Source organism: Sapajus apella, unplaced genomic scaffold, assembly GCF_009761245.1.
Source record: "Sapajus apella isolate SASKATOON/1434 unplaced genomic scaffold, GSC_monkey_1.0 scaffold72, whole genome shotgun sequence".
NCBI lineage: Eukaryota > Metazoa > Chordata > Mammalia > Primates > Cebidae > Sapajus > Sapajus apella.
Window position 1 is genome coordinate 2060595 of NW_022437012.1, and position 10927 is coordinate 2071521.

At 53.2% G+C, this 10927-nt stretch overlaps 1 protein-coding gene across 1 annotated transcript in view; it reads left to right on the forward strand.

The window, feature by feature from the left end:
* SCTR (secretin receptor) overlaps window positions 1-10927 on the forward strand; it is an 82414-nt gene that overhangs the window by 31964 nt on the left and 39523 nt on the right. Inside the window, exon 3 of the mRNA XM_032250639.1 lies at window positions 9137-9244. Within this exon, the coding sequence (XP_032106530.1) occupies window positions 9137-9244 (108 nt within the window). The remainder of the gene's footprint in view (window positions 1-9136; window positions 9245-10927) is intronic.

Here is a 10927-nt window from a genome sequence, read left to right on the forward strand (position 1 = left end):
GGCTGGTGGAAGGGCTGTGGCTCTCCCCAGAGGAAGAATGTTCCAGAAAGACAGTGTGGTGATAGCAAAGGTCGGACAGACCTGGGTATGTGTCCTGCGCTGTCACACAGGTGCTCTGTGACCTTGCACAAGACACAGGTCCTCTCTGAGCCTCAGTGCCCTTGCCTTCAAGTGGGGTCGTGCCATCCCCTTTTCCTTCTTGTCTCTGCCTACTGGTTGCCCACTCCCCAGAGCATGGGTCCAGGAAAACAGGCTTTTTATTTTGCATCATTTTTATTGAGGTGAAATTCACATAGCTTTAAATTTACCATTTAAAAGGGAATAATTCAATGGCAGTTGGCACATTCATAATGCTCCATGCAGCCACCAGCTCTATCTCATTCCAAAATATCTTCATCACCCCAAAATAAAATCCCTGTACCCATTAAGCAATCACTCCCCTCCTTCCCTCTCTCCAGCCCCTGGCTATGGCTAATCTACTTTCTGTCTCTGTGGATTTGCCGGTGCTGGACATTTCACATCAACGGAGGCATCTGCTACGTGGCCTTTTGTGTGTGTCTGCTTTTGCCGAGTGTGATGTTCTCGAGGTTCATCCACGGTGTAGTATGAGTCAGCGTTTCACGCGTGCTGGCCGGTAGTGTAGTTCTCTCTAACATTCCTAGCTCCTTTCTGGAGTCGCCTGGCCCCCAATGCCCTCTGGCAGCCACACCCTGGACCATCCTCTACAGCCGCCCACGGCTCAACTCTGTCCATTCTTCCCTTGGCAACACTGATCTTGGCTCATCCAAATTTCATTAGCTTATGTTTCTGTATTGTCGTTCTTAAAACAACTGTGCCATAAGCACTATTATTACCCCCATTTCACAGATGAAGACACAGGCTCCAAGGACTCAGCTTTGCCATCCAGTCTGATCAAACACAGCACAACTGAGCTGTGAATGACTGATAACCTTAACCGCCCCCCACCCCGCCCCAAAACAGAGAAGGTTTTCCATTAGAGAAAACAAAGACAGAGATTGCTGCTGACAATGAATCCCTAATTGGCGTGAAAGGTGATGTGAAATGAATAGCTTTAGGTCAGGTGAGGAACAGTTACTGGGTGGATGAGGTTCCCTGGGGGCGACACGCACTTTGTGCTGTCCCTGGGAGGGAAGGACTTAGCTTCCAGTGCTCAGAAGCCGGCCTGGGGCTGGCCTCATGGACATAGATGGGCCAGTCTGCTCCAGAGAAGTGGCCGCTCTGCCTTAGGGCTGGAAGGGTTCATCTCATCTATGCAGACTTCTTTCAGCCTCTGCTGCTCTTCTCAGTCTCCTAATTCCGGGACCCTCTCTGCTTGAATACTTTCAGTGATGGGGAACTCATCACTCCCAAGATAGTTCATTCCATCAAACAGCTTACAATTCTTGGTTCCAAGACTCTTTAGCTGTTTCTTCTGTGGTGTGATTTTAAGGACCTTTGTTGCCGTGGGATTTCAGCTCCTCTAGCCTCATCCTGACCACAGCTCCTGTGTGTCCAGCCATCACAAAGGAGAGCCACACCTTCTTGACCTAAGACTGTAGGTCAAGTTGTTAGCAAAGCAAGGAAACTTCACCAGGCTCTCCCTTGGATGGCCTGGGGATGGGGCCATGGCTGAGCCAAGCGAGGCAAAGGGACACATAACGCAGTCGGGAGACAGACCGCTGTGCAGGAGCTCAGCCTAAGCCTGTGGGGGAGGAGTGGGAGCTTCTCTCTGCTGCGCACTCCCCAGGGAGGGCTCCCCACTATCCGGAGACTACCTGTCCCCATTCCAGCTGTGGACGTGCTTCTGGGCCTGAGCAGGGTCTCAGGAACTCAGCGGGGCTCTTGGTAACCCTGGGCCTCACCAGATGCCTGTGGGGTGGGGACTGGGTTTCGAGGACCCTCTACGGACAGCCCACTGTGTGTCTCCATGTTGACCTAGCCTGGAATCTGGTTTCAGGAGGCCGAGGCTGACCCGGAGGAGAACGGGATGAGTGGGGGCGGGCAGGGGGTGGAGGTGCCTGAGAGATGGATGCAGCAGTCCAGGGCAGAGGAAACAGCAAACACTAGCAGAAGCAGAAGCTAGGATACATGAGGGCAAGACAAGGAGGAGATGAGCCTTCCCTGGTGACTCCATCAGCCGATGATGTGAGCACCAGGGACATGCAGGGGTGTGAGTGGCCCCGTTCAGCATGGCCCTGGGGATCGGGCTGTTCCTGGCCCCATGCCACTGAAGCCTGACACATTGCCGCAGAAATAGTCCCAGGTTTTTATCAGGCCATCTGAGTCTATTTATAAATAGTGGACTGGAGGATGGAGCCGCACTCCGGGTGAACACAGGGCAAACTCCCAGGCACTGTCCTGCCCTTTCAGATGGCCCTTTACCCTCTCTCAACCACCCCCTTGCCGCACCCCAGACCTGCGGGCCACCTCTCTATCCCTGTGGGCAGGACAGAGGAAGCTGACATTGCTGTTTCTGCTTCAGACCTGGCCCAGGGCCAGGGGCTCCACAAATACAGAGACCACAAATCTTTATCTATAATCCCCATTGGGTGAAAATAGGACCTTCTCCATTTCTGACTTTAATTCTGATTGCATTTTCCTGGGGTGGCAGACATTTCTGGATCTTCCCCTGCAGTTTTCCCAGGGGGCTAGAGATTCACGCAGCACCTCCGTGTTCAGGGGGATCCCGTCTCGCCTGCAGCTGACAATGGTGTCAGTCACAGGTGGTGACTGGCAGAGCCCTGCCTATCCTGGGCCACTGGCCCTTCTATGCTTTGCTGGCAGGCATGGGCTCGGTAAGGCTGTCTGTGGCCTGCCCGACTAGACCTGCCCCCACACCCATTTCTCCTCTGGGCCATCTCACCCCCTTGGGGCTGGCTGGGCAGCAGGATATTTGCTTGAACCTTCCATGTCCCAGCTCATGACTTCCCCTCCATCTCTTCCCAGTTTATGGGAATTCTTGCTCCTTTTCTGTTTTCTCCCAAGAGCTTCAATAATCCCAGAATACCTCTTCATCCTCCAGAGACCTTTGGAAGCCCAAGCCAGGAAGTTTTCTTGCGTTTCTCTGTGGCTTCAATCTGAGAAGAAAGAAAAGAGAAAAGAAAAAAAAAAAAAAAAAAAAAAACCAAAAAAGAGGAGAAGAAAAAAAAAAGAAGTTGATAGATCAGAAAGTATTCCACTGTACCCACATATCATTTAATTCTCACAAAAATCCTGGGGAACATTACTGTGCCCATTTTATAGATTGGGAGACTGAGGCTCACAGAGGTAAGTGCCATACCCAAGGTAGGCTTGGGTCCAAAACCCATTCTATATCCACCATGCCACCTGCCTCCACCTGGTGTCCCATGCTGTCCTCCTGGGCCACAGGCACTCAAGAAGGCATGTGGCATTTGTGGGCTGGCACTGTCTTCTCTTGTTTCTCCTCTTAAACGTCCCAGCCTTCTATCTCACCCCCTCCAGCCAGGCAGCTGGTGGTGGAAGTGCCATCAGAGATGACAGAGGGGTGGGGAGGCCTGCTCCTCACATGCTTTGGATCTGCCTGCCCGCACAGCTAATGTATATTCCTTCTAGCCCTGGCTCTCCGGGGGCAGTGACCCCTCCCTCGTGGCTCAGTAAGTGTGGCCCTATTGACAAAGCTCCCCGATCACCTGTCTCAATGACTGCCCCTCACCCCCAACACAGGCAGTGAGTTGTGCTGTTCTGGATTCAAAATTGCCCAGGATGACCCCGGCGCTGGGCTGTGTCCCTTCCCTGCCAGGGTTCCCTGGGAAGGCCAAGGCCAGGGCCAGGACAGGTATCTGATGCTAAGCCAGGAGTGCTCTTCCCTACCTCCCCCTCCTGCTTGGCTTGGGGGCCTGGGGAGTCCAGGAGTGGGGTCTGAGATGCTGCATTCACAGCCTGGGGGCAGTGCAGGACAGCCTCCACAAGCACCAAGGAGGCCACAGAAACTGCCCCACTCCCCCAAGCCACATTCCCTCCAGCCCGGCTCTAGCCATGTGCCTCCTGTACTGTGATCCCCTTCATATTTTTTCCTTTAAATCAACGTACTTAGTCTCATCCTAATCAATAAACTTCGCCTCATCCTAAACAATAGCAGCTATAAAATCACAGATGTGATATGCTAGTTTTATAATGTTTCTAATACATATTCCATTTTCTTTAAAAAAAGGTGTAACTATTAAAAAATGTTCAACCATGTACCAACCAAAAAGCACAGGCCCCAGTGAGTGGTGAGCTCATCGCAAGCTGGGAAACCCTGGGTCTGTTCTGTGCCTTCTGTGCCCAGATGGTGGAGCCAGGGCTGGGAGAGAACAAGGGAGTGTCACTGGTGCTCAGGAAATGAGGAACGCTGTGTGGGGCTAGCAGCCAGGTCTGCCGCCACCTAGGCCATCCTGGAGGAAGTAGCCTGTCCCAGGCTGGGGCATGGGAAGGCTGGGTGGCATCCCAGCCCCATCATCACCAGCTCTGTCATCCACACTTGTCACTCCCCACTCTTGGAGCCTCAGCTTCCTCATCTCTGCCGTGGGGCAGTGACTCTACTTACCCTTGGGCTGCTCTGAGCCTAAGCTCCAGGATGTCTGATGTGTGTGCAGCACAGGCCAGGCATGGCCTGTCCCCAGGTGTCCCTGGGGCCCTGCCTGACATGAGCCAAGTTAGGAAGCCTCTCAGACGTGCTGGCACCATCCACATCTGTCTGGCCAGCCAGGCAGCGTTGTCCAGCCTCATGGCCCAGAATCTGTGCCTGGTGCCCTGGCTGACCTGGTCAGTCCAGCCAGCCCTGAATCTGTTTCTCTCCAAGTGAGGCAAGAGGCTCCTGCCTTTTTCCATGCTCTGGAAATGCCCCACTGCTTCCAAGACAAGAGAGGCTGCCCTGAGTTGTCAGGGGAGCTGCAACTTGAAATGAGGCGTCTGGCTGCCACCCCGAGATGGCCACATAGGGAAAGGGGCTCCAGGTCAGCCTCGGCCTCCTGAGACTCCAGATGCCAGGCTAGGTCAGCATGGAGACACACAGTGGGCTGTCTGTAGAGGGTCCTCAGGACCAAGTCCCCACCCCACAGGCATCTGGGGAGGCCCAGGAGACCCTGCTCAGGTCCAGTGAGTGCATCCATAGCTGGAATGTGGGCAGACAGCCTCAGGATAGTGGGGAGCCCTCCCTGGGGAGTGCGAAGCAGAAAGAAGCTCCCTCTCCTCCTCTTGCAAGTGAAGCTTATGGGGGTTCCTCATCTCCCACATGCTCCTGGGACACAGATCCCTGTCCTTTGGCCTCATAGATGCTTCCACTGTCCTGTAAAAGCCCTGCCCAAACACGGCCATCTGTGTCCCTCTCCAATTCCCTGCCACCCTTGCTCATGGCCGCAGCCTGCCCTTGTGGTTCCTGGGCCTGCCCCGCCTCCAAAGCCCCCAAAGTCATCCTGATTTCAGGCCTGGGCTCCTCTCTGGGCCCTCACACTTTCCCTGTCCCGTTAGGGGCTGGACCTGTCTTCAGGGAGAAACAGGCCACATTTGCCGGGGCTTCCTCACTCCAGTCCAGCATCCTCCCTGACCCAGGCCCCCCTGGCCCGGCCCACCCTTCCCTCTCCCACCCCCCTGCCTCTCTCCAGCTCCCAGAGCCTCACTTGAACAAGGAGGGCACTAGGCAGCTGGAGACAGGTCAGGTGGGTGGAGGACAGGGTGGAGACAGCTTTCAGACCCTCTGTTTCCTGGCTATGTGGCCCGGGAAGCCACTTCTGGCTCTGCTTAATTGCTGCATTTAAAAGTGAGGGTAGAGCCAAGCACCTCGGAAGCTAGGGCACTGCCGTGGGATTACATGGGGTTACGTGTGGCATGCACAGGGCTCCTCCCCATCAGCACCAGGCCCTGGGTTCGGAGTGTAGAAGCCAAGTGGGTGGCAAAAGCCCGTTTCCCAGGGATGCGTGGTGGGGACTGGGGGGGGGGAAGTGGTTCCAGCTGATGTCCCCTCATTTATTCATCTGCCGTGTTTGCTGAGCACCTGTGCTATGCCTGGCCCGTCGGAGGCACAGGGGCCGGCTCTCCTGGGCTCTCTGCCTGGTCGTGGGGGAGGCATCTACACCCAGGCACCGAGGTGAAGACAGCTGGCAGTGACCCCCGCTGGTGGGTCTGTGACTGCCTGTCTCACTCTCTTTGAATTGCACCTAGGAGCCAGGGGTAGGGCTGAGCGTAGAAATGAGGACCCTTAGCTGAGAAGCAGAGTGGAAATTCTCAAGCAAGCCCTGGAACCATTTCAGCAGCATCTTTGGGGAATTCTTCAAAAGCAGATTCCTGGGTCTGGCCTCACCAGGACGGAATTAGAATCTCGGCTGGGTCCTAGGGATCTGCATGTCCCTGAGATGCACCCAGCTTATTCCGATGTAGGCGGGAGGGTCGCATTACTGCAATGGGACAGATCGCCAGGGAGATTTCACTTAGAGGGGTGAAGGGGTCAAGAACACTATGGATGCTTTGGGTCTGGTCAGATTAATGCCCGAAAATAGATTTGTGCTCGTTTAAAAAGCTGAGCATTTGCCATCTGGGTACTCCCGCGACCCCTGCACACTGCCTCCATCGCTCAGTCCCTGGAGCTAAGAATTGCCATTCAGGGAACCCAGCCTGGTCCAACCTCCTGAGTCCAAATGAAAAAGGAACAGGCCTGGGGAGGCCAGCGGGAAAGGGGCTGCCAGTCTGCTGCCTACTCTGGGCAGGTTTTTGAGATGGGTGTCAAACTCTTTCTCTAGACAACCTCAGGAGGGAGGTGCTAGTCCTCCCAGAAGAGATGAGGAAGTGAGGAAGTTAGCAGGGCAGCTGACAAGGTGAGGTGGGCCTGGAGCCCGGGTCTGCCGACTTGAATTCTGGCTCTTTCTCTTTGGGGGTGTTGTGCTCTGCCCTGTGCCATGTTCCCCAAACTGGAGGAACGCTGACTGCAGCTGCCCTCAGTTCATTTCTCGCCCCTTCCAAGCCTTCCTCCAGCAGTGACCTCTTAGAGGGCACGCGTCTCAGAAGTCTGTCGCAGGAAGCAATTTCCCTGGGTTTCTGCCCTAGGATCAACTTTGAAAGAATTCGCGGGTGGTTATGTGAAATGACGTCTTAAAAGACAGTACAGTCACAACTCACATACGAATATGAAACGAATACCTGCCGAACACCTTGTTTAATTTGTGAGGGAGTCAGTAAGATATTACCACTGGTTCATAGAATCCGAAGTGCCTGATATGGTTTGGCTATTTCCCCACTCAAATCTCATCTTGAATTGTAGCTCCCATAATCCCCATGTGTTGTGGGAGGGACCTGGTGGAAGGTAATCGAATCTTGCGGGCAGGTTTTTCCCATGCCGTTCTCGTGATAGTGAATAAATGTCACGAGATCTGAAGGAGATAAAGGGGAGTTTTCCTTCACAAGTCCTCTCTCCTGCCCACCGGCACGTAAGATGTCCCTTTGCTCTTCTGTCGTCTTCCGACATGATTGTGAGGCCTCCCCAGCCGTGTGGAACTGTGAGTCCATTAAACCTCTTTTCTTTTTTTTTTTTTTTGAGACTGAGTTTCACTCATGTTACCCAGGCTGGAGTGCAATGGTGCGATCTCGGCTCACCGCAACCTCCGCCTCCTGGGTTCAGGCAATTCTCCTGCCTCAGCCTCCTGAGTAGCTGGGATTACAGGCACGTGCCACCATGCCCAGCTAATTTTTTGTATTTTTAGTAGAGACGGGGTTTCACCATGTTGACCAGGATGGTCTCGATCTCTTGACCTCGTGATTCACCCGCCTCGGCCTCCCAAAGTGCTGGGATTACAGGCGTGAGCCACCGCGCCCGGCCCCAAACCTCTTTTCTTTATAAATTACCCAGTCTCAGGTATGTCTTTATTAGCAGCATGGAAATGGACTGATACAATACCACACCTATGAGGCAGAACAGTAATATGAATTTACAAATAGATGCAAAACTGGCTGAATACGCAGGGAGGGAAGTGAAATTAATCATATTTCAACTGGACAATAATTATTGTGCCCATGGATGGGAATCATTCGCATTGCTGCCAATCATCTAGAACTTACAGAGTTGCAATTCAGCTCAAAGACAATAAAAAGCCTGACACTCCATTGAATCAGATAATCCAGAAGGCTATGCTTAGACAATGCTGTGTTTTGCACTGAAAACACCTCGTAATTTTTTAAATTCATCTTAAAGTCTTTCAGTTTTCAGAAGACTTTTCTTGCAGCCAAATCTGGCTGTCAGCTTCCTTGCAGCCAAATCAAAGAGGAAACCAGCTTCAAATGTAGTGTCTGTGTATACTAGTTGTTCACAGTAAGTTCAGCTTCTCACTGCATTGAGACCAGGTTCTCCTTCTGAGAGGCGCTTCATCAAGGGAACTCAAGTGACATAGAAAGCAACATCCTTGACAGTATTCTTGCCACAAATACAGTGGAGCTGTGTCCCTAGGCCAGGGCAGTGGCTCTCAGAGTGTGGTCCCAGGACAAATAACATCACTTGGGAACTTGATAGAAATGCAGATACTCAGGCCCCACCCCAGACCTACTGAGCCATCTGTGTTTTACCAATCCTCTGGATGATTCTAATGCAAGCTGAATTTGAGAATCATGGGACGAGAATTATCAACCCTGCAGTCAAGCATTAGAATTACCTGGAAGGCTTTCGAAGGACATCATGGCTGGGCCCACCCAAACCAATTCATGCAGAACCCTGTGTGCCAAGCCAGTTGTGTCTATCTTTAAAGCTCCCCAGGTAGTCGGACCACGCAGCTAGGAGAGAGGCCCACTGCTGCTTAGTTGTTTAATGCAAACTGAGGCCAACAGATGTGCCATTTGCTGCAGAGAAATCCAGACCTTCACTTGCAAAGCTGATATGAGAGGGTGCCTTCCTTCTGTCCTTCTTCCCTTCCTCCCCCACTTTCTTACTTCCTTCCGTCTTCAGCACTGAGCACTACCATGTAGATGGCAGAGGTCAAGGGCCCGAAGAGGAAAAGGTGGCATTGGTTTCTGATCCCAAGGAGTCAGCACCTAATGGGAACTTGGGAAGTAGTCTAGTGGGAATTCCAGGCAGGTGAGGGTGTCGGTGATGGGGACAGGATGGTAGGGCAGCCCTCGGTCCATCCCCATCCCTGTCTGATGCTGCTTTTCTCTCCAGGTTGTGAGGGGATGTGGGACAACATGAGCTGCTGGCCCTCTTCTGTGCTGGGCCGGACTGTGGAGGTGGGGTGCCCGAGATTCCTCCGGATGCTCACCAACAGAAATGGTAACCACTCAGCCCATGGGGCCTGGCGGGGAGGCTGACGGGGGGCCCTCTGGGTGGGGCCTCAGCTTAGACGTAGGAGGCCAAGGAACCTTTTCTGAGGACAAGTATGGGCACAATGATTCGGGGAGATGATTGCAGGGGATCTGAAGCCTTGCTTGGGAATGTGGAGTGGGCTCAATTCTCAAGCAAGGGGGAGGGAGGCAGTGCACTGGGGAAGCGGGTAAGGGAGCCTGGCCTGCTTGTCTGCCCCATGCCCTTCAGTTAGGAGCTCTCTTCCTCCTTTCCGTGTTTCTGCTCCCTTACCAACCAGGGGCCTTGCTCCAGCCCCCATGCCTGGATCCCCTCCTGGCAGCTCCCTAATGGCTTGGCCTTCCAGAATGCTTCCTTCCTCTGTCAGGCCCTGCTGATGAACTGGCTCCCTGGGAGCCCTCAGCCTCCTGGGGCGGAAGGTTCTCTTACCAGAGGACAGCTGTAATTTTAAGAATTTTCCTAATTGCCACACATTGATGAAAAGTCGACCATGCACAGGGCATTTTTATAAGTATACATGGGCTCATTTAGTCACCATAAACCCGCCACAGATCACAGACCTTTTCTCTTGATCCAGTAAAGAGTAATAATCAGAGGGACTAGGAAAAGCTGTGCAGCTGTCCCTCTTTCCTGGTCCGGGCAGGACAGGAAAAGCCGCCTGATGAAGCCTGAACAAGAACAAACCAAAGAACAGGTGATTTAATACTAAAACGCACCAGCCTTCCAAAGACAGGCAAGGCGAGATGACCACGGGTCAGAGGCTGTGGGAGGGGAGTGCAGATTCTTCTCACCATAATTCTGCCATCCACATGCACACGCGTGCACACTCGCACATATATTTGGAAAACTTGCTGCTCCCTCGAAGCCTCACTTGACACCCTACACTATGGGAACTGGAGGGGTTGAGGCAGACAGGCTTGAACCCCACTCCTCCACTCCCTGGCGTGGTAATGCTACCTGCAGTAACAGACAACGCCCCACGTCTCAAAGCCTTCAGGCAAATGTGTCCACAGAAAGTCCAAAACAGGCCGGGCATGGTGGCTCACGCCTGTAATCCCAGCACTTTGGGAGGCCGAGGTGGGCGGATCTCTTGAGGTTGGGAGTTTGAGACAAGCCTGACCAACATGGTGAAACCCCCATCTCTACTAAAAATACAAAAATTAGCTGGGCATGGTGGTGCACACCTGTAGTCCCAGTTACTCAGGAGGCTGAGGCATGAGAATCACTCGAACCTGGGAGGTCGAGGTTGCAGTAAGCTGAGATCGTGCCACTGCACTTCAGCCTGTGCCGCAGTGAGACTGTCTCAAAAAAAAAAAAAAAAAAAAGTCCAAAACAGGAAAGAGGTGTTCCTGATTAGCAGGTGGCTCTCCTCCACACAGTGACTCCAGCACCCCACACCTCACAGCTGTGGCTTCAGCAGTTTCCAGGCTGACTGATGGAGCAGAAGGACCAGGGGGACCACATGGCAGAGGTTCAGAAGGTGCGGGCCTGGGACGGATCCCACTCTGCCCACATTCCTTCAGCTAGAACTCAGTCACGTGGGAACATCTAACTGCAAGCGACCTGGGGAAATGCTGTTTGGCTGGGTGCCAGTCAGCCTCAGAATCCAAGTTGCTCACTGCTGCTAAGCCTCAATTTTCTTGACTGTAAAAT